Source organism: Phalacrocorax carbo, chromosome 3 (assembly GCF_963921805.1).
Source record: "Phalacrocorax carbo chromosome 3, bPhaCar2.1, whole genome shotgun sequence".
Lineage (NCBI taxonomy): Eukaryota > Metazoa > Chordata > Aves > Suliformes > Phalacrocoracidae > Phalacrocorax > Phalacrocorax carbo.
The window spans coordinates 129,580,575-129,607,903 of NC_087515.1; the positions used below are offsets into that span (position 1 = coordinate 129,580,575).

At 52.6% G+C, this 27,329-nt stretch overlaps 3 protein-coding genes across 9 annotated transcripts in view; 2 read left to right on the top strand and 1 right to left on the bottom strand.

Annotated features, from left to right (window-relative positions):
• NRBP1 (nuclear receptor binding protein 1) overlaps nucleotides 1-18,423 on the top strand; it is a 45,260-nt gene extending 26,837 nt beyond the window's left edge. For 2 of the 3 annotated variants that reach the window (XM_064448490.1, XM_064448492.1), the window contains 11 exons: nucleotides 9,429-9,512; nucleotides 9,776-9,834; nucleotides 10,982-11,080; nucleotides 11,156-11,288; nucleotides 11,573-11,675; nucleotides 16,237-16,287; nucleotides 16,383-16,518; nucleotides 16,609-16,662; nucleotides 17,034-17,097; nucleotides 17,178-17,233; nucleotides 17,432-18,423. In XM_064448490.1, the coding sequence (XP_064304560.1) occupies nucleotides 9,429-9,512; nucleotides 9,776-9,834; nucleotides 10,982-11,080; nucleotides 11,156-11,288; nucleotides 11,573-11,675; nucleotides 16,237-16,287; nucleotides 16,383-16,518; nucleotides 16,609-16,662; nucleotides 17,034-17,097; nucleotides 17,178-17,233; nucleotides 17,432-17,530 (938 nt within the window). In that variant the 3' untranslated portion in view covers nucleotides 17,531-18,423. The remainder of the gene's footprint in view (nucleotides 1-9,428; nucleotides 9,513-9,775; nucleotides 9,835-10,981; nucleotides 11,081-11,155; nucleotides 11,289-11,572; nucleotides 11,676-16,236; nucleotides 16,288-16,382; nucleotides 16,519-16,608; nucleotides 16,663-17,033; nucleotides 17,098-17,177; nucleotides 17,234-17,431) is intronic. The other variant, XM_064448491.1, reaches the window with a different exon arrangement.
• A 78-nt stretch (nucleotides 18,424-18,501) lies between these two features.
• KRTCAP3 (keratinocyte associated protein 3) lies at nucleotides 18,502-21,278 on the top strand. Of its 3 annotated transcripts, none has more exons than XR_010372412.1 (6): nucleotides 18,502-18,751; nucleotides 18,835-18,894; nucleotides 19,547-19,747; nucleotides 20,072-20,138; nucleotides 20,507-20,598; nucleotides 20,788-21,278. XR_010372412.1 is itself a non-coding variant. In XM_064448503.1 (6 exons), exons 1-5 carry the CDS (start codon nucleotides 18,533-18,535, stop codon nucleotides 20,588-20,590), a joined length of 699 nt encoding a protein of 232 aa, XP_064304573.1. In that variant the 5' UTR covers nucleotides 18,509-18,532; the 3' UTR covers nucleotides 20,591-20,598; nucleotides 20,788-21,278. The 3 variants fall into 3 exon arrangements, 2 of the variants coding, with proteins under 2 accessions (XP_064304574.1, XP_064304573.1); XM_064448503.1 differs by having other exon boundaries at nucleotides 18,509-18,751; nucleotides 20,004-20,138; XM_064448504.1 differs by lacking the exon at nucleotides 20,072-20,138.
• A 284-nt stretch (nucleotides 21,279-21,562) lies between these two features.
• IFT172 (intraflagellar transport 172) overlaps nucleotides 21,563-27,329 on the bottom strand; it is a 44,781-nt gene continuing 39,014 nt past the window's right edge. For 2 of the 3 annotated variants that reach the window (XM_064448484.1, XM_064448483.1), the window contains exons 43-48: nucleotides 25,124-25,219; nucleotides 24,419-24,478; nucleotides 23,511-23,609; nucleotides 22,975-23,128; nucleotides 21,999-22,090; nucleotides 21,563-21,726 (exon numbers count right to left, since the gene is read on the bottom strand). In XM_064448484.1, the coding sequence (XP_064304554.1) occupies nucleotides 21,637-21,726; nucleotides 21,999-22,090; nucleotides 22,975-23,128; nucleotides 23,511-23,609; nucleotides 24,419-24,478; nucleotides 25,124-25,219 (591 nt within the window). In that variant the 3' untranslated portion in view covers nucleotides 21,563-21,636. Of the gene's footprint in view, nucleotides 21,727-21,998; nucleotides 22,091-22,974; nucleotides 23,129-23,510; nucleotides 23,610-24,340; nucleotides 24,479-25,123; nucleotides 25,220-27,329 lie in introns of those variants that run through there. The other variant, XM_064448485.1, reaches the window with a different exon arrangement.

The window sequence follows — 27,329 nt, forward strand, 5'->3', positions numbered from 1 at the left end:
CCTCCTTTTGGGGTCTTTTGATTGACGGCATATGGAACATTAGCATTTTAGAAGGCTCCTTCATGCCAGTTCTTGAAAGATCACTTGAATAAAAACTTAGCATCCAGGATGAAATGCTTAGCATTCTCCCTCATTGCTGAAGAGTTTTATTTGGAATTTTATGTGAAAATTTTTCTGTAGAAGCAGAGGCAGTTGACACAGGAGGAGTATAGAGATGCTGTCCAGTCATGTGAGCATGGGTTAGGAAAGCCAAGCCCATCCGGGGTTGAATCTGGCAAGGGATGTGAAGGGCAGCAAGCAAGAATTCTACAAGTAAACAGCAACGGGAAGGCTAAGGAAAATGTTGGCCCTCTGTTAATTAGGGTGGGGGCCTTGGTGACAAGGGACACAAAAAAGGCCAAGGTGTTCACTGCTGCCTTTGCTTCAGTGTTTTCTGCTAAGGCTGGCCTTCAGGAGTCCCGGGCCCCTGAGACCAGGGGGAAAGTCTAGAGCAGTTAAGACTTTTCCTTGGTGGAGGAAGGTCAGGTTAGGAAACACTTAAAAAGGGATTGGACATACCTAGGTCCATGGGGCCTGATGGGATGTACCCACAAGTGCTGAGGGAGCTGGCTCATGCCATTCTAAGGCCACTATTGGTTATCTTTGAAAAGTCCTGGAGAATGGGAGATGTTCTTGAAGACTGAAAGAGAGCAAATGTCATTCCTATCTTCAGGAAGGGAGATCTGGGGAATCACAGGCTGGTCAGCCTCACCTCAGTCCCTGGGAAATTGATGGAGCGACTAATCCTGAAAACTATTTCCAAACACAAGACAGACAAGACTGATCAGGAGTCAGAGTGGATTTATGAAGGGGAAATTGTTCTTAAACTTGACAGCCCTCTGCAATGAGGTGACTGGCTTGGTAGACAGGGGACAGCAATGGGTGTTGTTTACCTTGACTTCATGGATGAGGGGACAGAGTTTGGGTTAAATAAACGAACAGTGCAGTGGATTGAAAACCAGCTAAACATCCAGGCGCAGAGGGTTGTGATCAGCTTGACAAAGTCTAGTTGGAGGCACATCACTAGTGGTATACCCAGGGTAAACACTGGGGCTCGTGCTGTTTAACATCATCAATGATATGGATGATGGACAGCGTGTACCCTCAGCAAGTTCACAGATGATACAAAACTGGGAGGAGGGGTGGTACCCCAGATGGGTGTGCTGCCGTTCAGAGGGGCTTGGACTGGCTGGAAATTTAAGTAGAGAGGAGTCTCTTGGTTCAGCAAGGGGAAATGTGAAATGCTGCAGCTGGGCAGGAATAACCCCACGTACCAGCATTTATTGGGGACTAACCTTCTGGCAACCAGCTCTGCACATCAGGACCTTGGGTTGCTGGAGGCAGCAAGCTGACCGTGAGCCAGCAACGCACCCTGACAACAATGGTGGCCTACAGCATCTTAGGCTGTGTTGGGAAGAGCATTGCTGGCAGACTGAGGGAGGTGATCCTTCTTCTCCCTTTAGCACTGATGATGCAGCGTCTGGAGTGCTGTGTCTAGGTCTGAGCTCACAGTACAGGAAAGATATGGACTTACTGGAGCGAGTCCTGCACAGGGCCATGAAGACAATTAAGCGACCGGAGCATCTGTCCATATGAGGAGAGGCTGCGAGAGCTGAAACTGGCCTGGAGAGGAGAAGGCTCAGGCGGATTGTTTCAATATGTGTAAATACCTGATGGGAGAGAATGAAGAGGAGGGAGCCAGCCTCTTCTCTGTAGTGCCTGCTGTCAGGACAAGAGGCGATGGGCACAAATTGAAATACATTAAGTTCTATTGAACACAAGAATACCCTTTTCTCTTACTGTGAGGGTAGTCAAACCTTGGGGCAGGCTGTCTGGAGAGATTGAGGGATCTTTTTCCCTGGGGATACTCAAAACCAAACCGCACACTGTCCTAGGCGACCTGTTCTAGCTGACCCTGCCTCAGCAGGGGAGTTGAGCTGTATTCTCAGGAGGTCCCTTCCAACCTAGATAATTCTGTGATTTAGGCCTTGAGGCATGTGGGCCAAGTAGTGTTTTCACTCTAGCTTCTGCTTCCAGGGGGTGAGCTTTTCTGTTTATTAAGTCTATCAAGGTCATTTGCGCAGCTTCACTTCAGCATGTTGTGAAACACTGGTAATCAGAGATGTGAAGTCTGAAATTCAGGGAAGTTAAACTTGAAATACTCAAACTTGTGGACCCTAATTTGCATTATAATTAAGTATGCATTTATACTGCTTCAGTCCAAATTTCTGTTAAGCAGAGCTGCTTAAAATGTAAAATAACTTCCACAGTCATGTTTCTGAGAACTTTGTTTTTCAGTGTACGTCTGTCTTCTGGGAGTAAAAGATTCCCCCAGAGTAGCTTAGTCCATAGAATTTCACTGTATGTCTTTTCCTTTTTTTCTGATTGTATGTAATTCTTGCACTGTGGTGTGAGGCTACTGCAGTTAATTAGTGCCCTGCCATTTCAGTTGTGAAAGAACTGAGCAAGAATGTCAGTCCTGCTGCCCCTTCATCTTTTTGATATAAATTCTGTGTTGCAGTCGGATGATGCAAGCAGGGGCTTGCCCGGTCCGTAGGGCGTTTGTTCCTCTGGTCGAGAACTCGGAACTTGGTTTTGTGTGCAGATTTCAAATCTGCCTACACGCTTTGTTTGGAATGAAGTTGTTTGTATCATGAACTGTTCCAGATCAAGTGCTAATAAATTCCCAAGTTCCTGCTTAAGAGCCTGCATGCAGCCAGGATTGTCAAGTACTGATCTTACAGGTCCTCTTTATCTGTTCTTGTATCTAGAGTCTTGCATTTCCTGCTTTGTCTATTCTCGCTTTCCACCTCCACGTAATGGACGTGGTCAAACACGTCAGTTTAAAACTCTGAATGCTTTTTTACTTAAACATAAAAATATCATTCACCGTTTCACAAGAAAACTGACGCAGCACTATGACGTTCCTTCCCATCATTCATTTGTATGCCTTCATATTTACATGAGCCAGCAACGTGCCCGTGCCACGAAGGCTAATGTTATCCTGGGCTGTGTTAGGCAAAATATTGCCAGCAGATGGAGGGGGGTGACCCTTCTCTGCTCAGCACTGGTGAGGCCATACTGGGAGTGCTGGGCTCCCCAGTACAGGAGGGACATGGACAGGCTGGGGAGAGCCCAGCGAGGGGCCACCACGATGGGGAGGGACTGGAGCATCTGTGCTGTGGGGAGAGGCTGAGGGAGCTGGGGCTGCTCAGCCTGGCGCAGGGAGGGCTCAGGGGGATCGAACCCGTGTCAAGGGGACAGAGCCAGGCTCTCCCAGTGGTGCCCAGTGCCAGCACCAGAGGCCACGGGCACAAACCGGGCCACGGGAGGGTCCCTCCGGACACCGGGACACACTCCTCGGCGTGAGGCTGACACGGGCACAGGCTGCCCGGGGAGGCGGTGGGGTCTCCATCCTTGGAGCTATTCAGAATCTGTGTGGACATGGTCCTGGGCAACAGGCTCTGGGTGTCCCTGCTTGAACAGGGGGGCTGGACTTGATGATCCTGGAGGTCTCTTCCAACCTTAATGATTCTAAGGTGACCTCCAGAGGTCCCTTCCAACCTGAACCATCCCATGATTTTATGATTCTGTATTAATTTGTGTAGAGAACGATACCTCTCCCGAATTACATGAAGTTTTGTATTATATCAGCTTTCTGTTTGCAAGTACCCCTGGCTCTGCTTCAGTAGTAATTTCTTTGAAGAAAAACATGGGCAATGTTTTAAGCAGAGATGAGTTATACTACTGAGAAGCAATGTCAATGGATGTGTGAGAATGAATGTAGAGGTAAGCAGCTGGGGGGCTGTTACTTGGCACTGGTAGCTGCATGTAGTGAACTTTACATACACTGAACCTCTTTGCCCCTTCATCTCATTAGATATACAACTGTTAAAAATAATACAATCCTCTTGCTTCTGGTGATTCAGTGTTGCAAATAACTTTGCAAACACTGTTTACAATCCCTGATATAGATCTGCAGGACTGTAGGATGCTTGTATTCTGTGAGCAACTTAAATCTGCCAGTGCTTTTCCTGTTTGACTCAGTGTTTAATGGCTGTATGCTTCTTTTTGTTTCCAATAGCTTCCTAGTTGTTTATTTTCTAGGCTGTGCCTGCCCTAATAAAAATGCAGTTGTCATCTTAGTGTGCAAATGAACTGTGAAATGTCTTGGGTTTGTGCAGTCTTATATTCTTTTGCAGTAGTGAAAATGTCTTGACCATATGAGTGCAGGGGATAATAATGTGGTCTCATACCTATCCTGGCACTCTGGCCATCTCTTTATAGTTGCAAACAGATGGTCTTGCATTCAGCTGATTATTTTTGGGTCCCTGTGGTGCTGGTACAGTGCAGCATAGGTAAGGTGGTTAATTGTCCCCTGTTGCTGGATTGCATAGCAACCCTGGGACTAATTTTAAAGGTTAGTTGCTGATCCTTCTTGCTGTGTCATCTTGTTTTCCTCTGCTTTCTAAGCCTGCTGGAATCTGGAGTACAGTGTACTTGAGCACTTTGCTAGAAGAGTGGAGTAATACACTCTTGCTTCAGAGAGTGCTTAGGCATTTGCTAGAGACTAAGTGGTTCAGTGGCTACTTCAGGAGGGAAGGAAGGACTGTTGGGCAGATTATCTTTCCTACTTGCAAGGAGGAGTGTTGAATGCATAACAAAGGTGGGTGTGAATTCGACACCGGACAAGAGGAAAATGTCTTTTGCAGCAGGTAGCGTTTAAAAGGGTAAGTTGCTACGTGATTGCACATCTCTACTAAAACCTGTCACTGGTGACAACTGGGAAGTAATACCACCAAGTGCCTTCCTGGCTGACACTCCTAATGATGGGTTGGCCCTCTGATGAGGTGCCTGTTTACCCTGGTGAGCTCTTTGCTCTAGTATGTCCTTGAGGGTTTAAGAAGTCTGGCAAGACCTGCATGTTCCTGTAATAATGCTGATCATTTCTCTTTATGATTTTGTTGTCAGATTGAGTTCAGCTTGCGCAAGGCAAAGTGCTTGTCCTGCCTTCAACTGTACTTCACATCCCTTCCTGACACCTGCCCTGCACAGGCACCCTAAGTGGCTGAATCCTTTTATAAAGTTCATCTTTGCTTTGCTAATTCCCTACCAGACTGATTAGTTATGTGGTGCTATGTCTTGTGGTCTGCCCCTTGCTGTCGTCTTCTCTGTGGCTGAGAAAGGCATGTTCGTTGTTAATATTAGTGATCTGGCTTTCCTTTTTGACGTTCGTTGTTTGTCTTGCTTAACGTAACTGTCCTTAGCCTTCATGGATCTGATCATTCACAGAATTAAGAGTCATCACTAGATACAGTAGTGGACGACAGGTAGCAACCATGTATGAATCAGTCAGAAGAGCTTTTGTCAGAGGTACCTTAAAGTGTGTATTCTGTCTTGTACAGCTAAGAGTTTGTTTTAAAGTGTACACTTGGGTGAAGCTCCTCTCAAGCCTCTGTCTGTGTTAAGTGGCTTGCACGCCAAGGTGGTGGACCTACAGTAGTGACTAGACCAGGCCAAAACCAAAGCTTCTTGTCCCAGCTTCTAAAATACTGTCTCGAGGCATAACAGCGCTTTTGTCTGCCTTGTTTAATGTGCTTGCAGTGCATTTTTCGGAGCTAACTTCAGCAGCAGGCTGTTGCTACCACAGCGATGAATGGAACAGATGTGTGTCTGACGAGGCCATCTCTGCTTAGCTCTAAGGCATACAGTGAAGAATCTGGTAGTCTTATGCCATTGCTCCACTGTTGCATTGCTTCAGCTTTGCAATAACGGGGCAAGGTTATGCATGTGACTTCCAGTTAAGTTGCACGTGAGCTGTGATATAAACTGTAAGAACAGGAAAAAGGCTTGCCAAGGGTGGCTCATCAAACCCAGCTGCAGAGCCAGCCTCTGCAACAGTGACAGAAAAACACGTCGAGGAATTCCAGTGGGACAGTGCAAGTTCAGAGGCACAAGGACCAGGATGTCAGAGGGGACAGGTCCCTGGATGACCTACAACAGCAAATTCAAAACCGCCTTCCTGTGTGTCTGAGTTGGAAGTTTCGACAGACAGTGCGAGCCCAGCTCTTTCCAGAAGTGCTGGTGCCACTGCAGAATGTCCTTAGGACCTGGATGCAGATCTGCTTGTTATCAGGTCCTTCATGAGGCGCAGAGGTTGGGCGCGGGCTCCATTGTACTTGCCTTTCTGATGTGGGAGTGCCTATGTTGCATCACTGGCTAAAGTTTGTGTTGATAATGGCTTTTTGTGATTGATCACTGCCTCTTCCCTGTTTAAAAACAGGGCCCAGGAGCAAAGGACAGAATGGCTGGATAGTGACCTGGCCCTTGCCATCCAGTGCGAGGTAGTTACAGTATTTAAAGACACATTGGAAAATTAAGCTAATGAAAACATCATTTGAAACATGACTTTATACTTGGCTGATTCTGCTCCTTGTTTGGCAGGATAGTGTCGTCCCGGGTAGTACTGTGCCAGAGCTCCTGCCCGAGGGCATTGTGCCAACACCTGATGGCACGTGCTGAATTCCTGCAACACTGTCACTTCTGACACAGTGCCTCTCTCAGGGCAGGCCTAGATGCTTCTGCTCTTCCCCAGGAGTCTGGCCCTGGCCGGACAGCAGTGCTGCCCTGGCAGCCTCTCAGCTGCATGCAGGATCTTGGTGGTGGTTGCCAGGCCTCTGACTATACAGAACTGTGTAGCTGAAGATGAGTTTTGGGTTCCTATTTACTCTTACAATAGATTGTAAGAAAGGCAGAATGAAGAGAAAACTTAAGTCTTACTTTATATCCCCAGATTGTCTAGTTAGTTCCCAGAAGATGGAGGCTGTCATGCATGCAGTAGATGTTAAGTTGAGCAGGGTTCACAAACACTTGTTTGATAGTTCATGTATGCTGCACGCTGCACAAAGGCACCCAGTATTCTGTTAAAAAAACCCCAAAACACAACACATTTTAGAGCAGAAGGGTTTCTGAAGTCTTAAATACCCTGTTCTGCAAAAACTGCAAAAACTCTGTGGACAGAGAACAAACACCTTTGGGATCAGCAAGATCCCATGATTGCGTTATAGCCTCGCCTCAGAGAAATGCCAAAATCTCAGCGGTATTGGTCACTCTGAGGAAAAAATTGATCAAAAACTTCAGAGTGTTCAGGTGGCTGTGCATCTGCAGCAATCTTGCATTTCTGGATGCGATCAGACTCTGGCCCTTCGTAGGGCTGTAGCTGTCCTCATCTCAACCCCTCGTGCCCACCAGTGGTATGCTATAGATTTAGGAGAAACTGTTTTTAGTTCTGGCAAGTCTCCAGCAGAAGTTCTGAAAGTCACATGTGTGGGGGTTGTTTTGTTTGGGGTTTTTTGTTCGTTTTTTTAGAAGGCAGAACATCATTTGACAGTATTAAAGTATTCCATTTTACAGTGGTGAATTGTTCTTTTGAGTAAAAAAGAATAAATTGCTTAGAGAGGGGAGGGGCCAGTACTGTTAAACCTCATCTTGTTTCCTTGGCCAAAACATCTACAGAAAGAAATCAGGAAAGAGCAGTAATAAGGAGAAAATACAGCTGCTGGAGAACACCTGACGTAGCTCCTCCTCTCTTGGTAGCCACCTATAGACCAGACTTATGCAGTGGGCTGCTTAAGGCAGATACTGCCTGTAAACAAAAGTAAGTTAACAGGAATTCTCCACTGGGGTTGTCTGGGAACATCTGTAGAAGGCCCAGTATGAGAACCTGTTGTGCTGGACAAACCTTGAGTGATTTGCCCTGTATGCAGGGTCAGGCACTGGCTGGTGACAGGGTAGAAGCTGAAAAAGGGTGACCCCACTGTGGAGGGGTCTGGAGTCCCTCAGGCACTGATCTCTTCAATGTTGAAGCTGTTGATAGAAACGTGGGGAATGTGTGGTGTTGAGGTAGGTCAGGGTGTCCTCCAGAAGCACAGGAAGACGACAGAGGACTGGACAAATTCCAGGGGTAACTCAGTAGTGCAAAATACAAAGCTGCACGAAAGTGCAGAGCTCATCGTTTGGGAGCTGAGGAGGATCTGGCGTCTACTAGCTGTTCAAGGGAGGAATTTGACCCACTTGGCTAGTGTGTGTGGCTTACTTTGCTTAGTGCTGTGAAGCTGAGAGGATCTGCTGGTGTCTGTAAAGAGATAAACACTAGGAAGGCAGTAATCGTACTGGACTCCCAAGATAAGGATCCAGCACAAGAACAAAAAGCAGTAAACTACTCATGAATGGTTGGTTGGGAAAGTAGATGCTGGCCATTGGAGCAAGCTCTGTTTCCAATGCTTGAATAAGATAATATGATTTGATGTGTGCCACACAGCAAGGTTGAGCTGAGTTATCAAGGAAGATCCTCTTGTCTGACTAGAGCCCAAAGACCATCCCTCCGATGGGGCCGAGAACTAAGTCAGTCTCATTCAACTAGGAATCCTCTTTGATGTGTCCTGCCCTAGACCAGGAACACCTGGAGAAAACCAAGAGTTTGGCATGTCCCATGTAAGTCATGTTGTAGCAGTACAGACCAGGACCGATTGTGATTGTCCAGGAGGCTGACAAAGTGGGAGATGGGTTTTAGACTGGAACTGGGCATGTTCAAGGGTGGAAGTAGAGCATCAGATGGGGTGGTGACTCTGCTCCCTGCCTACTCAGTGTTTCTCCCTGGTGGAGCCAGCTGCTTGGTTTTGGAGAGTTGTTTGCATTCTTTATAGAGGTGGCTGTCCCAAAGGCTTATCTTTTATGGGGGGTCCATGCTTGTGTTCTGCTTGCTGTTCTTGTGGCTGGGAGTTATTCCCTCCCTGTAGCTCTGAGTTTTTGGTTGCTGCTGTAGAGGTGCTGGCTGCTGGGAGGCATCTGCTGTCAGGGTGGTCATCTCTCCTCATTCAGCAGCTTTGACACTTATCTTGAGGCACTTTGGCACCAGTGTCCTGCTGATATGTGGAACGGATGCCTTGTAGGTCTGTCCCTCTCCTAGAGCCCTGAGGTGATGACTAATTGCAGTGATCTTGGCATCGCTGGCTGTTCCTAGGGCTTCTGTTACACTTGAGCTGTTTGTGACACACGCTATAGATCTGGTTTTAGTTAGGTGCTTTCAGGACTCGCACTTCAACAGGGAGTCCTTCCCAGCTTGTCTTCCCATTTGGCAGAAGCCGTGGTGTCCACGTTTGCCCTTGGAGAGTGATGCTAAGCTGTGTTAGTTGATCTGCCGCCATGATCAATGGAGAAATACATCAGGGCAGGTGGACTGAGATGAGGGACTCATGAGGGACCAACTTAACTCCACTGTGCTGCCCCTTTGGGCGCCAGAGGACCTTGGAGTTGCATGCATTCCCTAAGATCTAGCCAGGGATGGGCTATGGTTTTCTGTATCCTAAGCGTTCATGACTTTCTTTTAGTGGCACCGGACACAATTAACAACCATGTGAAGACCTGTCGTGAGGAGCAGAAGAACCTGCACTTCTTTGCCCCAGAATATGGAGGTATGGTGTGGCTACAGCTGCAAGCCTGGTTTTGTTGGCCTTACTAATGCTTCCGAGCTGTTCTGTATCTTGTTTTCAGCTACAGGCTCATGACAGATGTCACATTAACAGTTTTGAGTTATTTGCCTGCTTACATGTCCAACTCCTCTGTCTTTTGACAGAGAGAGTCTGAGAAGGCTGCAGGATTATCATAGCCTGATGCAGAGGTGGTTCTGCTGAAGGCAGGGATGGCCTGATAACAGAGTGTTATTTCTGTGTTACAGAAGTTGCCAACGTCACCACCGCTGTGGACATTTACTCCTTCGGGATGTGTGCACTGGAGGTGAGTGTGGAACACTTTGGCTGTGGGGCAGAGAGAATGAGTTTGAGGGAAGAAGATGGCTCTGTGGATTATGGGTGCGTTATGGGTTATGTGTTTGTGGGTGGGTTAGCTTGGAAATAAGTGTATTTTGTTCTCTGAGCCAAATGCGCTTTGCCTTGGAGGGATCCCTGCTGGGGCTCCCCCAAACACCTTACTAAGAAGCAAATAGCTCAGTAATATTCTTTCTGAAACTCCTAATGTGTGATTTATTTCTCTGTGGGTTTTGGCCAGTTCTGAAGTCTGACCCACTGGCTGGTGACAACAGTCACTACTACAAACTCTACTTAATGTACATGGAGAACAAAACTCTCCTTCCGGGGAGTACCTGTTCTTGTGGTATCTGGAGAGGACAGATGTAGTCCATAACCTTTCTGGGCCAGCCTGTCCCCACCTGATACAGGTGCTGGTTGCAGTCAGCTGCGAGTCTGACGTACCCGATCGTAGCAGCTTAGTGGTTCCTCTGTCCTTGCAATCAGTGGGCTCAAGCCTAGGAAATGGGAGTTGTTCGTAAGAGTATTTTCTGGGAAGAATTGTCAGAAAGAGCAAACATGAATTCTGAACCTATGCTGCGCATCCTGTAAGTGAAGTGGGAAGAGAACTGTGGAAACACACAACTTTTAGGAAGGAAAACTTGAGTTGAATCTTAAGACGTTCTCTGGAATCTCTTGCCAGCCTTTCCTAGCTGGGAATTTGTGCATGTGTTGGCTGGAGCCAGTTCTGGATGGCGTTGTGTGCTTGCTTTTCTGCCTGTAAAACAGAGCTATTCATACAGCCGAGAGGGACACTGTCAGATTCTGGCAGTCGTCCCGTTACTGCTTCATTAGAGGATGGGAATTATCAAGCAGAAGTACAGGCCAATGGATCATGAGATACAGTCTAAGGTGATGCTGGCATAGTTTTCAGGCCTCTGTGGCAACCTGTTAGGGTGCTAGAAACAAGCTATCATAGTGAGGCAGTCGTTCTCCCTCTGCTTCCACAAACTGTGACCTTAAATAGCACCACGCAACTTGGCTGTAATGATCTCACGCTTGGCAGTGGTCTCCTTGGGCTCTGTTCAATGTAGTCAGTAATTCTCAGTGAAGTCTGATGCGCTGGTTTGTGTTTGCAGATGGCGGTTCTGGAAATACAGGGTAACGGAGAGTCGTCTTACGTCCCCCAGGAGGCCATTAACAGTGCCATCCAGCTGCTGGAGGACCCCTTGCAGAGGGTGAGTGAGGAGGGAACAGTGCCCCTGCAGACGCGTTGGTATTGCACATGGTCTCACGCAAGTTTTGTCTTTCAGGAGTTCATTCAGAAGTGTCTAGAACAGGACCCTGGCAAGCGTCCTACTGCCCGGGAACTCCTTTTTCATCAGGCGTTGTTTGAGGTGCCATCACTAAAGCTACTGGCTGCCCACTGTATTGTTGGACATCAGCGTGAGTATGGAGTCCCAGGGTGCCACATCTCACATTCTGCAAAGCTTCACTAAGTGCCAGTACAGCTGGCATCCTGGAAATCGGCACTGTCATGCTGCTCTTAACAGGCAGGGACCAGGGCCTTGCGAAACAGCTCTGGTCACTGCAGAGCCTGGAGGGGTATGGTGCCCTGCCTGCTCTGAGTCACATGGGAGATTAGCAGCCTAAATCCTCTGGGGGGTTTATTGCTTTTCTTAGGCTGGAAAGGAATGGCAGTTGTTCAGGTCTAACTTTTTTTTAAATAGATATGATTCCTGAAAACGCTTTAGAAGAAATGACCAAGAACCTTGACATGAGTGCAGTGTTGGCAGAGATCAATCATGCGGACAGGGAAGGAGTCAAAATGATGTGAGTACCCCATGGTGTGCTTGGGGGGGAGCTGCTCAGGTGCATGTGGAACAGGTGTCAGGGCGCTGGGGTGAGCACTGAAGGGTCCGCCTGGAACTCTTCCCTTCAAGTTAGAATTGGTATTTCACCACTAACTGGGAAACAAAAGGGAGCTGATGGTGCCGTTGGTGAAGGAGATTTTACTCTCTGTTTGGGCACAAATAATTCTTTGGAGGGTGGCTCCTGGGTGGAAGAAGACCTTGCACCCACATTCAGTGAACAGATTCCATATAGCTGAGATGTGAATTGTTCCCCAGATGGAGGGGTGGGAGATGAACACACTGTAGTTGGAACAGTCCTTAGAAAAACCTGGCTGAACAGTTTGGGGAAGTGACCTGGACCAATCAAAGGCTTGTCAAATGAAGTCCAGTGTGTTGGCGAAATGGTTCCTCAGTGTTTTCTTAACGGAGCAGCTCATTCTACAACATGCAAAAGGAAAGGCTATGTTGGGCAGCTATGGGTAATGCACAGCAGCCGCTTAAGCTATAGAGGTGGCTCCCTAAGTAACTGTAATATGTATGGAGCAAGTAAAGTGCCAAAAAGTTATGTTGAATTCTGGATAATGGAAAGACTAAAATGTGGATACTGTATTTCCAGAGAAAGCCAGAGTAGCCCAGCATTCTGGGATGCTCAGGCTACTCAACAAAAGTAATCAAGATGACAAGGAAAAAACACAGTGGTCATTCAGGGATGACCCAGGGGACTACAGGCCCGTCAGTCTCACTTCTGTGCCTGGTAAAGTTATGGAGAACATTATTCTGGGAGTTACTGAAAAACCCCTGAAAGACAAGGCAGTCATTGCTCCCAGCCAGCACAGGCTCATGAGGCGAAAGTCCTGTTTAACAAACTTAATTTCCTTCTACGACAAGGTCACCCACCTCGCTGACCAAGGAAAGCCAGTCGATGTGATCTTTTTGGATTTCAGTAAAGCTTTTGATACTGTCCCTCACAGGCTCCTCCTGGACACGATGCCCAGCACACAGCTGGGTAAACACGTAGTGCGGTGGGTGAGCAGTTGGCTGCGGGTCGGGCTCAAAGGGTGATAGTAAATGGGGGTACATCGGGCTGGTGGCCGGTCACTAGTGGGGTTCCGCAGGGATCCATCTTGGGGCTGGTAGCCTTTAATCTCTTTGTTAATGACTTGGATGTGGGACTGGAAGGAATACTAATGAACTTTGCTGATGACACAAAGCTGGGAGGAGCTGTTGGTGCTCCCGAGGGCAGAGAGGCCCTGCAGAGGGATCTGGCTAGGCTGGAGAGCTGGGCAATTGCCAACCATGTGGAGTTTAACAAGGGCAAGTGCTGGGTTTTGCCCCTGGGGCGCGGCAGCCCCGGCTGTACAGACGCCTGGGGCGCGAGGGGCTGGGGAGCAGCTCAGCAGAGGGACCGGGGGGCTCTGGCCGATGGCAAGTTGAACACGAGCCCCCAGCGTGCCCTGGCAGCCCCGAGGGCCAGCCGTGCCCTGGGGGGCATCGAGCCCTGCATCGCAGCCGGGCGAGGGGGGGGATTGTCCCGCTCTGCCCCGCACTGGGGCGGCCTCACCCCGAGCGCTGTGGGCAGCGTTGGGCGCCGCAGGACATTGGGGGTATAAAGCTACTGGAGAGTGTCCCGAGGGGGCCGCGGGGCTGGGGAAGGGTTTAGAGGGGAAACCGTACGAGGAGCGGCTGGAGTCCCTTGGGTTGTTCAGCTGGAGCAGAGGAGGCCGAGGGCAGCCTCATGGCCTCTGCAGCCCCCTCCCGAGGGCAGGAGGAGGGGCAGGGCTGGTCTCTGCTCTCTGGTGCCCAACGCCAGGCCCCGAGGGAATGGCAGGGGGATGTGCCAGGGGAGGGTTAGGCTGGGCATTAGGAGAAGGCCCTTCCCCCAGAGGGTGGTGGGGCCCTGGCACAGGCTCCCCAGGGAGGCATCGCGGCACCAGCCTGGCGATATTCAAGCAGCGCTTGGCCAAGGCCCTCAGAGACACGGTGTGAATTTGGGGTGTCCTGTGCAGGGACAGGAGCTGGGCTCGATGGTCCTTGTGGGTCCCTTCCAGCTCAGGGCATTCTGTGATTCTATGATTTGAGAAGCTCTTTGACCCATACAGACCTTTCTAAAAACTGACATTCTGATCTTCATAGCGCTAATAAATAATAGTATTGAATTCCCTTTGGAATGTTTTTTGTTAACTGAAGGTTCAGAATAGAGGACAAAGAGTGAATAGCCAAAGCTGTGTAAGAGAGGTTCTTTACATATATTGGACTTCAGTCTGCAGAGGACCGGCTATCTGGCATATTGTTGTGGATCAGAACCAGTTGGCAACTAAACGCACGCAGCCGCTCAGTCACTCCCCCCACCGCTGTGGGATGGGGGAGAGAGTTGGAAGAGTATAAAAAGAAAAACAAACGAAACTTGTGGGTTGAGATAAGAACAGTTTAATCATTAAAATAAAATAATGATAATAATGATTATGATAATAATAATGATAATATAATGAAAAGGGAAAAAAAGGCAAAACCACAAGTGATACAACTGCTCACCACCCACCGACCAACACTGCCCCTCCCCCAGCTGGGATTGCTGCCTCCCCCCCCCGGCCAGCCCCTCCCAGGTAACACACTGGGCATGACGTGACATGATATGGAATATCCCTTCGGCCAGTGTGAATCCGCTCTCTTGGCTGTGCCCCCTCCCCTCCCGGCTGCTTGTGCCCCCGGCAGAGCATGGGAGGCTGGAAAAGTCCTTGACTCGTGTGAGCCCTACCCAGGAACAGCTAAACCATTGCTGTGTTACCAACATTGTTTTCATACTAAGTCCAAAGCACAGCGCTGGGCCAGCTGCAGTGAAGAAAATCAACTCTATCCCAGCTAAAACCATGACACACATGCCCGCCCGGGACTTGCCTTTTGGTAGTGCACTACCTCAGAGGTGCTGGAAGAGGAAGAAGAAAGCATACGAGTGCCTTGAAATGCGAGAGAACATAATTTCGAAGTGATTCATCAGAGCGCCACGCAGACTGAGCTGCTAGGAAAATTGTAAATTTTTGCTGACATCTACTACTGTATTAGAGGATGGGCAAGTAACAGAGGTTGTGTGTGTTGAAAAGGGCTGGAGCGTGGCCTGGGGAACCGAGGCAGATGTGCAGCCTGCACCAGGCCGCATGGAAGAGCAAGGCACTTGAGGGAGGATCGTGGCAGGGTTTGAGCAGCTTGCATCTCTGGCTGATCTCAGAAATCCTCCAAAGCAGTGTTAAGACAGCGGTACAGAGGAGACTGGCAGTTCAACGTTTTTGTTGCACTGGTCTAAAGGAAGCTGTGGTCAATTGGACACTAAAAAGCTGAATTGACTAAGGTGATGAGGAAAGTGTTTTACTGGGGAATCGGTAAAGTAGAAGAACATGTGTCTCCTTGCTAGCCAGAACCAGAAAGAAATTAGGTACTCGCTGTGGACTATGCTGGTGTCGCTAACTCCCTGTGCTGTGCAAAAGACAGTAATAGCTTGCTTTGGAGAAGAAAGAACTGCTGCTCTGTCTGAGCAGGCTGTGAGGTAACACCACAGGAAAAGACCGTTTCCAGCTTGTTGAAAACACGCTGCTGCGCAGCTATAGATGAGAGCAAATACGGTATCAGGGTGCCCAATAATGGGAGAGAAGGTTACGGCAGCTGAGTGAAATGTCTAAAGATGTTACCCATACAGCGTGCGTGTACAAAGCGGCAACCTTTGAGCAGTCCTGGAGCGGATCAGAGAGCCGACTTCACCAAGGGGCTGGAAATCATTGTCACCATGTGGAGGAACTGTGTGTTCTTGAGGGTGAGAAAGAGGAAGAGCAGTGGGCATATGATAAGTGATGGCACAAAGGGAAGGGCTTGTCGTGCTTACTGTCCTCCATCAGCCACCAGCAAGGAAGGCGTTTAATGGAATTAGAAGCTGGGGAAGTAAAAACAAAGTGGTAGGAAGAATTCCTCTGGGACACTACATTGAGAAGCCACCAAGCTGAATGAGCAGTCTGGGAAAGACATTACAGAGAGAACAAAAGTATCCGAAACTCCAGTGAGAAATGTTTGCTCAGGGCATTAAATCCTGCGGTGTAGTTTCTGGTCTGGAGTGGTATGGCTGGTCACACTGTGCCATCAGCTGCTGGGAAGGCGCTTGCCTTTGCCGTGCTGAGTGCCCTTGCTCTTCTGGAGAGGGGATGCAGGCTTCCTGCGTCTGGTATGACAGACGTCTCTGAAAAACCTTGCTAGAAACATGGTGTTATTGGGCTAGCTTCCAAATAATTGTTTGCATTGAATAATTCTACAGGGAGGTGATACCTGTTCTGCCATAACTAAAATGTTGCCTCGTACTTAGCTTCTATGAATAGTTGCTTCCTGTACGGGAAGATCGGTCTGTCTTGCCTCTGGCTGGCTGCCTCTGCCTGTACTCCTCCCGCCTACTGACACAGCCGTGGTCTAGGTCAGGGATTTGAAATTGCATCCAAAGAAACTTGAGCAGATGGGTCTGTTAGATGATTTCTAACCTCAGTACTTTTTTATTTTCCCCTCCCCAGCTTCTCACAGTCTCCGGCATTAGAGCTGGACAAGTTCCTGGAAGATGTAAGGTATGAGGGCTTTTTTTAAAGGGCAACTTTACCTGTGTGTAAGACTGGAAGCAATTAGGAGAGGCATAACCTCAGACCCTGCTCTTTTCTTCTAGGAATGGTATCTACCCACTTACAGCTTTTGGGATGCCGCGACCCCAGCAGCCCCAGCAGGTCGTGGTGAAGTCTCCCATTGCTCCGCCATCAGTGAAAACGCCGACTCCAGAGCCTGCTGAGGTCGAGACCCGCAAGGTGAGAGAAGGGAGCTGCATTCGCCCCCTCCCCAGGCAGCTGTGCTGTGCAGCAGCAGTCGCTCACGGGGTGTCTCTGCTCCTGTTTCAGGTGGTGCTGATGCAGTGCAACATTGAGTCAGTAGAGGAGGGAGTGAAGCACCATGTAAGTTCCCATCCTCTGGCTGAGCATGCGGTGGGGGGTGTCCCAGGGCGGCTGTGCGGAGCGTGCGGTTCCAGCATGCTGATGTGCTGGTGGTGGCACAGCTGCCGCCTCTGGGGCCCAGAGCCCCATCCAGGCCCGTGCCTGTGGCTGACCTGGCACGTAGCAGATGTTTTCAGCCCACCCCCAGATTCAGGCTTCCTTTGCAGGATGGCGCTGCTGGCTGTGGTCTGAAATGGAACTGGATGTGGCTTTTCTGTTATACTCCTGTGGGGCTCTGGAGGGGGGTGGTTCCTATCCTGATGGGGATTTCTGGGGATGCTCCTGGCTGTGGCCACCGTGCAGTCCCTCATAGGAACTTCTCTACCCTGCAGTTAACACTGCTGCTGAAACTGGAAGACAAGTTGAATCGACACTTGAGCTGTGACCTGCAGCCCAGTAAGTACCTTTCTTCCCATGCTCTGGTGTGCTGGGGCCAGCAGTGGGGCCTGGGACTTACACCTGTCCCTGTGTTGCAGATGACAATATCCAGGAGCTGGCAGCTGAGCTGGTCCAGCTTGGATTCATCAGTGAGGTAAGCAGGCCAGGGGCTCAAGGAGGGATATAGGTCTGCATCCCTTTCTCACACCTGAAGGACTGCTCTGGCATAAACCATTTTCTAGCTGGGGAAGTAGAAATAAGATGTCCTGCCCACGTGCCCTGGCAGGCTTTAGCCAACCGCTTAGCTTCGTATGGGCTGGGCCTAGCCCTCACTGTAGCTTCTTCTTCCCAGGCTGACCAGAGCAGACTTACCTGTTTACTTGAAGAGGCATTCAGCAAGTTCTACTACACCCGGAATGGAGCCCTGACGGCAGTGACCGTGTCATCTTAGCACCCCTCGGCTCCCAGGCGGCCAGTGCGGCTTTGTTGCCTGTGACCCCTCTGTGTCTGTCCATCACTGTAGGGCATCAGCAAGACCCCAGCTGCAGTGCTTGGAAGCTCATCCTGCATGTGCCGTGGCTGGGCTCAGCGACAATCCTCCCTGCCCGCCTATTAAAGGGGACTTTGTGCATCAGTATTATTTCCAGCCCTGTTTTTGTTGGGATTTTGCCAGGTGGTGCCGGGGAGCCGGGTCCTGGCTTGGGGTGTTCTGTAGCCCCATTCATGTGCATGGAGTTTGTTCTGTTTGAATTGTACAAAGTGTCTTTTGCACAGCACAGAAATGTTGTTTTTTCTTTTTTGTTGTTTTATTTTTTTTTTTTTTTTAATTTAAAGGTAAGCAAGGGGGGGGGGGGGCCTACGCCCTGCCCCTCTCTGCACCCCACTCCGCAACGGCCTCTGGCACCAGTCACTACCCTCCTTCCCGGGCAGAGGGAGCCAGGGGTAGCCGGGCTCCCACAGCACCTGCCTGGTGCTTTGCCTGCCTCTTCGGCTCCCTGTGGCTGCACTTTGTTTACTCGTTTTGCACAGCCGCGCGGCCCTGCGCTTCGGCACGGCCCGTAGGTGCAGGGCGGCGACGCGTGCTGACCCGGGGCCGCGGCCCCTGCAGCCGCCGGGAGCCCAGCGGGGCCGGAGCCGCCCTGCTGCCCCGGCGCCGCGGCCGCTGCGGGCCGCTGCGGGCGGCGGGGGCTGCGGCGGCCCCGGGCCCTGCCCCCGCGCCCCCTTCCCGTCTCGGCGGGGTTGGCGGGGCTGAGGCCGCGGCTCCGCGGGCCTGGGTTGGGCGCGGCGCCGCTCCCGCATCTCATTTCTATCATTTCCTATTTTTAATAAACTGTTTTGTAAATACGCGAGTGCTGCCTGTTTCCGGGGCGGGGGTGGGGGGGCGGCGCCGGCCTGCCCTGCCCCGGGGCGGCGCCGGCTGCGGGCGGCTCCTGGTGCGGCGGCGGCGGCGGCCATGGCCGGCGGGCGCGGGGGGCGGTGGGGGCCGGGGGCGCTGGCCGAGCCGCGGCGGCTGATGCGCACCGGGCTGGGGCTGATCGTGCTGGGCCACAGCAGCCTGGTGCTGGGCGCCATCGTGCACGGTTCGGTCCTGCGGCATGTGGCCGGCGCCAGCCCCGCCATCACCCCCGAGTACGCGGTGGCCAACGTGGTGTCCGTGGGCTCCGGGCTGCTGGTGAGGGTGGCTGGGCCGGGCCGCGGGGAGGGGGGCGCCGGCCCTGCCCCAGGCGCGCGTTGAGCGCGGATCTCTCCCCGCAGAGCATCGCCGTGGGCATCGTCGCCATCCTGGTGTCGCACAACCTGACCCGGGCAGCTCTGGTGAGTGGGGGGTCCGCGGGGTCGGCGGCCGGGCGGGCCGGGGGCCTCGACGCGGCCCCGTCCCTGCGGCAGCCGCTCCCCTGGACCTTGTCCCCGGTGGCTCCTTCCGCCTCGTTGGCCCGCGGGGCTGTGGGTGTCGCCTGCTGCCGCGGCTCAGCCCGGCCGGCAGCGCGGGGACGGTGGGTGGGCGGGCAGCGAGGACCGTCCTGGGGCAGAAACGCTTCAGCTGAGGGGTAAAGCTGCAGCCGGGGTCAGGCACCGCTCTGTGGGCTCACTCGGGGTGGGCCTGCATGAGGCAAGGCGGCTGCTGGCGGGGGCCTTGGCTGCCAGCGGAGCTGGACCTGTGCTGGGGCGCCCCGGGCTCAGGGGCCTGTGGGAGGGGGCCGGGCAGCGTCTCCGGCTCACTGGAGGGGCGAAGGATGCAAAAGGTGCAAAAGCCTCATCTGAGTGCAGGGCTGAGCCATGCTGGAAGGGGCAAGAGATTGCATGTGCTCGGTGCAAATATCTGTGGGGCTCCCAGCACCCCCATTACCCTGCAGAGTGGGCACGCAGCAGCCATGTGTCTGCCCCCTTGCAGTGGCAGCGACTAGCCCTGGCATTTCCCCCAGCTCTGGCCGGCTCAACTCTCATGTGTTCTCCTTGCTGCCTGCAGCACTGGACCCTTCTGAGCGTGTCCCTGCTGAACTGCCTCCTGTCCACAGCATGCAGCGTGGGCCTGACACTGGCCATTGCCCTCACCATTCGCAGCAGGGGCACGCACCTTGTCACGGGCTGCAACAGCTCCGCACTGCCTGCTGACACCCGTGGAGCCATTGTGACCAACGACTGTCCTTTCAACACCACACGCATCTATGTGAGTCTGCAGGGCCACCACACGCCCCCACCCCCCCACTCTTCCTCTTTTTGTCTCTGCTTCCTCTTCTTCTTTTTTCTTCTTTCTCACGCCCTCCCTTTTGCCCGCCCTTTCTCTGCCTCCCTCCCTCTCCCTTTCTCTCTCTCTCCCCCTCTCTCCCCCATCGCCTGCACAGCTGCTCCGCCCAGCCACATGCAGGTAGGCTGCGTGCAGTGGACGACGCTCCCTGAGGGACCTCTGACCCTCTGCTCTGCAGGACACAGCCCTGGCACTCTGGTTCCCCTCCATGGTGCTGGCGGCTGCAGAAGCTGTGCTGTCTGGCAGGTGCTGTTTGGTGGCCCTCATCTTCCGTGGCATTGGGCCCTGTGCACGCAGCTATGGCAAAGAGCAGGTATGCCCCATCAATCTGGACGGGTGTCCCTGCCTCTGCTCCACCATTTCTGCCTTTTTGCTGCATTTTGAAGGGGCTGGGTTCTGCTGGGCCCTTGTTCCCATACAAGTAGGCTGTGCAGTAACAGCCGGGGGGGGGTGGGGGGGTGGGGGGTGGGGGCAGAATGTCAAGTTTGAGCCTCTTCTAGCTAGGCTTGCTGACAGACTGGCACCCCTTCATTCTGTGTAGTTGCGGAGGGACCCTCCTCTTCATCCCTCTGATAGCCAAGCCTGTTCTGTCCTGGCTATCCTGAGCAAATGCTGCCCGCTGCAACCTGGCCCAGCCCTTCACGCGTCCCTTTGACCTGCCACCTCTTTTTTTCTCTCTAGTTTCCTGGGCCAAGTACAGTGAAGGAGGGGTCACCACGTGAGGTGCAGCAACTCCTGGTGGGGCAGCCCGAGTCTTCTGCCTAGCTGTAGAGGTGAGTGCAGTGCATGGGCTATGCCTGGGGGAAGGGAGGGGGCAGGCTCTGCTGTCCACAGAGCCCCTGCCCACACCAGCCCCCTGAACCGTCTCTTTCCAAGCACATGCTACAAGTACTGGCCAGAGGTGTCGGCGTGTGCTTGGCCATGCAGCACAGTCCTGCACTCGTGTGCTCTTTCACTCCCAGGTGCTGCTGCAGGAGTGCTGCGATCCAGCGAGGTGAAGTTGCACCTGTACCGCGCTCCTGCCCCAGGTGTAGGCGTGGGTAGGGTGGGCTGCAGGGGGGAGGGGTGTGCCTTCCCCCCTCCAGTCCCACCACCACACCTGGGACCAACCCTGCAGGTTCCAGACACAAGCTGCCCAGGGTCACTAGGCAGCCTTTGCCCAGCAGGTGACATGGGCCATGGATGCTCTCCCCTTCTCTCCCCAAGCTGCAAGGCCCTTCCTGGCACTCCAGAGGATCCATTGGTCTTTTACATGCAGTGGTGGGGGTGGGCAGAGGTGCTGGGGCCTGGCAACAGCCAGGGCTGGCCTGGTTCCTGGTGGTCCTGCAGCGGAGCAGGCAGGGTCAGCTTGCTGTGCCTGTGCTCCGGCAGGTCATGGAGTGGAAGGTGAAGAACCCCTTGTTGTGAGCCTCTTGTTTCCCTGAGTAAATAAACTTTTAATTTTCGCACTGGATGCTGTAAGTGCCTCCCCAGGGTGGATGCCTGCTGGGAGTTGGGCCCGCTGATGGAAGGACAGTGCAGCTGGTGTGTAAGCCCATCTCCATGCTTGCCTGCCGCCAGGCGCAGGGATGTGGACAGACACATGGTCCCAGTGTGACAGTCACACAGCAGGGTGGAGAGCACACATTTGCCATAGCTAGGTTGAGGCTGAGACACAGGTGTACAGGGTTACGGCCCTGTGCCATGGGGGCTACATGTGCTCCTTGGATCAGCATCTCTTGACAAACAGGAGCCCAGCAGGGTTGAGACATATTTATTGGGGTGGAAGTGGAGGTGCTGAAGAACAGGACTGAAAGCTGCCACAGTCTAGCTCACTGGAAAGAGAAGCTGGTGCTTGGGAGTCCTCCACACCACTGGCTGAGGAATTTGAGCACATCTTGGCACGCAGGGCTGTGGGATGTCTGCAGAATGAAAGAGGTCTTGGCACTGGCAAGGGGGCAGTGCCATCACCTTCTGCCCAAGGGCACCCCTGGGAGCTGACAGATCTGCACAGGCAGGGCTGGGTCTGCCCCAGCTCTCTAAGTGAGGTTAATCCCCACCCAGCAGCACACAGGGAGGGTGCACTAAAACTGCCCTGATTCTGTTTCCACCCAGCGGGATGATGTTTTATTGTCAGCATGAAGGGTTGACCACCCACAGCCTGTCTCCCTGCCCCACAGGGTGCCTGGCTCACCTTGACAGCCATCAGGAACTTGTTCCATGTGTCCTTGTTGGCTTCTCGGCCTGGCCGCTTGAACTCTATCTTGTTCCTTAGCACAGGGTACCCTGGTCACACAGTGACACCGTCAGAAACAAGCTGACACCCATAGCAGACCCCTACCCTGTACACCCCTTCCCTCTCTGCCATGGTCTGCTGGCTAGGGCTGCTCTCATGGGGCAATGCAGGGGAACAATGCCGCCTCTGGTTTTTAGAGACCAGAATGAGGAAGGGGGTGCCCACAGTGGTGGGATTAAAGATGAAAGCTGAGCTGCCCTCTGGCCACAACACCGAAGTATGTCAATTGATGGCACCCTGCTCCTGAACTCTGGAGCCAGAGTTGTGTTGCTGGCGGCCCACCCTTGCACCCCCCTGCCCTTTGCTGACCCACTCTTTTAAGTAAGTCCTGCACCACAATCCCTCCCTGTCTGGAGTGTGCGAGGACAGTACTTGCCAGAATAGGCAGTTTTTGTAGAGCGGGGCAAAGCAGGAACAGGAGCTGCATGTGCATGTGTGTCAGTGCTGGCCAGGCTGGGCAGTCTCCTAGGCAGTGCTGCGTGAGACTGAGCAGGCGCGGAATCACAGAAGCGTAGAATGGTTGAGCTTGGAAGGGAACCCTGGGGGGGGGGGTGGGGGGGTGTCTCTATGGTCCAACAGTCCCCCCACCCCCACTCAAGCAGGGTCACACACAGCCAGTTGCCCAGGACCATGTCTCAACAGCCTTCAACTATCTCCAAATATAGAGCTACCACAACTTCTGTGCAACCTGTTCCAGTGCTTGGTCGCCCTCACAGTAAAAAAAAGAAGGGTCCGTCCATCTCCTCCCTCAGAACTGGTCCTCACAGCCACCCAGTCTCCCTACTCCTCTCACAGCATAGCCTGAACTCCCTCCAGACCCGCCCTGCAACATGCTCCCACTCCCCTGCCAATGTGTGAACGGGCCTGAGCTTACCTGTGAGCACGCAGGGCAGGGAGCGTACCCCTGTATTTGCTGCAACCAGTGAGGCTTCATAGGTGTCGCGCTCATCCTGTGGCAGCACCTGCTCCAGCCGCTGGTCCATGGACATGGTGAGCACCCAGTCCCTGACCTCTTCCCGCTTCTCCTCCTGCAGGGCAGAGGCCAATGCACCTCCTGATACTGCATGCTGTGCCAGTGCCCAGCTGCTGCGCCGCAGCGCTGGGAGGCACGCTGGGGAGAGCAGGACATGAGCGTGCATGCAGGATGGCGCACACGCCATGTGCACGTATTGGGGGGAGGGTGTGAGTCTATGCATGGTGAAGCATGGGGAGGGGTGCGGGGCATGAGAACGTGTGTAGTGGGGCTGCGTGTGTGTTTGTGGGGGTGCGGCACAGGGCAGGGGGCAGTGCTGAGTATATTTCCATCTCCTGTAGTGCCTGATGTGCCACCCTTGTCCCAGTCCCTGTTCAGCACGGGCCCTGAAGCAGCATCACTGTTCATGGGAGCTGAAGAAGGCAGAGGACACTCACAGGCACGTGCTGCTGGGCTGGAAGTGGCACTTCAAAGGGAATGTCTGTGCTCTGGAAATCAGAGTGGTCCAGGGACTCCAGGTTCCCTTCGTCAATGGCCTGAGAAAGGAGAAGTGGTGGAGCATTAGGCAATACCATCCCTGGAGCGGATAGTACAATCTACACTGTGAGCATGGCATTACTGATGCCCTGATCTATTAGCACTGTGGTGGCTGGGCCCCCGGCAGGTGGTATTTACAGCCATCCTCTGCAGAGCCAGAGGATGTGTCCCCCGAAACACTGTACTACTCAAACTTGTCAGGTGGCTGCTAAGAACGGAAAGATGAAATGGAGAGGATTTTTGGGTTTTTTCTCTCCCCCCGCCCCCCCTGCCGCTGATGACAGCACTTGGACCACTGGTATGGTAAGAACTGTCACCTTCCTAGGGTTTGGTGTTTTCTGGTGACCCACCTCCTAGTCAAGGAAGGCGGTCTGGCATGGGGGGACTCCCGAGTCTTGTATCACTGTGGGTAAAGCACTGCGCCATGCCCTCCACCCCTCAGGTAGTTTTCCTTCCCTTGGAACACTTCAGATGAGGTCATCCTGAGGGCTGTAAGGGCACGCACAGCCATGAAGCCTACAGGCCTAAACTGTTAGGCCAACATGCTCTTTGCTGCAGTGTGCATTGGCACACAGGGTGCCGTGGTCAGGGCTGCTCTGGTACCCTGCATGGCAAGTCCTTCCGCAGTTAGTGTTAGGGTACTCAGTGCCGTGCGTGCACACGTACACACACCCCAAGCAGCGTTTAAGCAGCTTAAACACGTGCTGCCACATCCAAACCTCGGGAGTACCCTGGCCAGGCCGAGGGTCTGTCCTGGCTCTACAGCCCATTGTCAGTGCGATCGCCCTCCCTCCAGCAGACTACGCACATCTGAGAGGTCCAGGAAGCGGTTCAGGAAGATGAATGCCATGTTCTCCCAGCTGGCTGCCTAGTACAGAGAGAAACCCCAAGTGAGCCAGGCAGCTTATCTTCACAGCAACAACTCTCCTGCCTCAGCGATGGCTAGAAAGGATGTGATTCAGGTTGTGCAACAACATTCTGCTTGCAGCACAGGTAATGGAGGAGGAGAGCGGACATCCCGACTCAGCACCCATGAAAACTGCTTCATAGGCAGCCACTGGGACATCCAGCCCACCAGCCACAAGCTGTCCCACCAGATGGAGTCAGGTATTATCGCACAGCCAGCATCGGACAGTGAGAACACGCTGCTATGCTTGCCAGGTGCCATTGCATGCAGGCAGGCAAGGCCTGTAGTCTCAGGAGTAAGGTAACACTTAGGTGACCCAGAGCAAGGCAGAGCAGGGAATCGACGCTAACAGAGCCATGCAACGTAAGGGGGCCTCCAGCCTACTCCCTGGGTCTGCAGCTCCTGCCCCCTTGCTAACTCATGACTGCCCTCAACTGCCTACTGCCGGTCCGTGACAAAATGCAGAGGCTGGCAAGGTGGCTGAGATCTATCCAATGCCAGTGGCTGGCTACTGGTCTACCAGTGCAGCGAGGCGAATATAAAAGTTGAGACTCCCTGAGCCCAGGGTCCTTCTCCTCAGCTGCTCTGGTGGTAGATAGCTCTTACCTTGGCAGCTATCCCAGCTTCATAAAAAGCCTTGTCTGCAGGGAGGAGCTCAGTATGGCGCAGCAAGGAAATGGACAGCTTGGCAGCCACAGTGTCCTGCAGATGCAGGGGACAGTAAAGCCACAACGATCAGCACAGAAAAATCAGGGCAGAAGGGATCTCATGAGATCATCCCGCCCCAGACTCAGGGCAGGGACTCTGCACCCACATGTTCCCAAGATGTTCGTCTAAGAAAGGTTTAAAAAAACCCACCACCCCTCAGTCCTGACTGTAAGTACCCTCACTACATGAACACACAGAAGGACTGTCACCTGGCGACAAAGTTCTGCTTTATAAACCTTGCTTTTTTTTACTAGAAGACACACCCAAAGTTCCACTGTTTGAGTCACAGCATTGTTGAGGTTGGAAGGGATCTCTAGAGATCACCTAGTCCACCCCCCCCCGCCCTGGTCAAAGCAGAGTCAGCTACAGCAGGCTGTTCAGGAACATGTCTGGTCAGGTTTTGAGTAGCTAGCTCAAGGGCTGGGGACACTCCAGCCTCCCCAAGAAACCTGTTCTCGTGCTCAGCCACAGTCACAGTAAGTTTTTTCTTGTATTCAATCACACAATTATTTTGGAGGGGGTAAGGAATTCAAAGGATATTTCACTTTTCTGCTTGCCAGATAGGGTCTCATCACCCCAGAACTGGGAAGGACACCCCTCCTTCACAGTCCCAAATAGAGTACCTAACGCCCCAACATTCCACAACTGTCTGGGTCTGTACAGGTTTGCAAGACATCAGGCTTGGCTCTTTCTGACTGTTTCTTTATGTGGAGACCAGTGATGAGCAGCATTCCTCAGGGGTTGGTTTTGGGACTGGTGCTGCTTTACATCTTTGTCAGTGACATGGACAGTGGGATTGAGCGTACCCTCAGCAAGTTTGCCAACAACACCAAGCTGTGTGGTGCGGTTGACATGCTGGATGGAAGGAATGCCATCCAGAGGGACCGTGACAGGCTTGAGAGGCGGTCCCATGTGAACCTCATGAAGTTCAAGGCCAAGTGCAAGGTCCTGCACATGGGTCGGGACAGTCCCAACCACAAATATAGGCTGGGCAGAGAATGGTTTGAGAGCAGCCCTGAGGAGAAGGACTTGGGGGTGATGGTTGATGAGAAGCTCAACATGATGTGGCAATGTGTGCTTGCAGCCCAGAAAGACAACTGTATCCTGGGATACATCAAAAGAAGCATGGCCAGCAGGTTGACGGAGGTGATTCTCCCCCTCTACTCTGGTCTTGCAAGATCCCACCTGGAGTATTGCATTCAGCTCTGGGGCCCCAACATAAGAAGGACATGGCCCTGTTGGAAGCAAGTCCAGAGGAGGGCCATGAAGATTATCAGAAGGCTGGAGCACCTCTCCTATGAAGACAGGCTGAGAGAGTTGGGGTTGTTCAGCCTGGAGAAGGGAGGGCTCCGGGGAGACCCTAGAGCAGCCTTCCAGTACCTGAAGAGGCCTATGAGAAAGCAGGAGAAGGACTTTTTACAAGGGCATGTAGTGACAGGACAAGGGTTAATGGCGTTAAACTGAAAGAGGGTAAATTTAGATTGGCTGTAAGGAAGAAATTTTTCACTATGGGGGCGGTGAGGCGCTGGCACAGGTTGCCCAGAGAAGCTGTGGATGCCCCATCCCTGGAAGTGGTTAGGGCCAGGGTGGATGAAGCTTTGACCAACCCAGTCTGGTGGAAGGTGTCCCTGACCATGGTAGGGGGTGTTGGAACTAGATGATCTTTAAGGTCCCTTCCAACCCAATCTGTTCTATGATTCTGATTCCATGTCTCTGGACTCCCAACATCTACACGGGCAGCCATGGGGAGGCCACAGTCTCCCTTATGACTTTTACTGGCGTCCTAGCTGTGGCAACCTTTCTTATTCACAGCCTGCTGTATCGCAGCGCCAGTCCCACACTCATACAGAGCTCTGTCACAATTCCACAGTCCCATATGGATCAAGACTTCACCAGGAACTCTGCTATATATTGTGGCCCAGAACAGATCCCAGTGTACATAAGGCTCAAAAATACTCGCAGTGCCTTGTGAGGCTCAGTCCCCAGGCCCATAAGCTCCCAAATTCCCACAGAAGGCCCAGCATACAGGCCCAGTATCTGCCAAAGCCCTGTGTGGTGCCAAGTACCTAGGCTCACAAGCTTCCAAAGCCCCCGAGAGGCCTGG

Coding starts and splice junctions, on each gene's coding strand:
- KRTCAP3 (XM_064448503.1), top strand. CDS start 18,533: ATGGCCGGCGGGCGCGGGGGGCGGTGGGGGCCGGGGGCGCTGGCCGAG. Junction 19,748..20,003: donor TCAACACCACACGCATCTAT/GTGAGTCTGCAG, acceptor TCTGCTCTGCAG/GACACAGCCCTGGCACTCTG. Junction 20,139..20,506: donor GCAGCTATGGCAAAGAGCAG/GTATGCCCCATC, acceptor TTTTCTCTCTAG/TTTCCTGGGCCAAGTACAGT.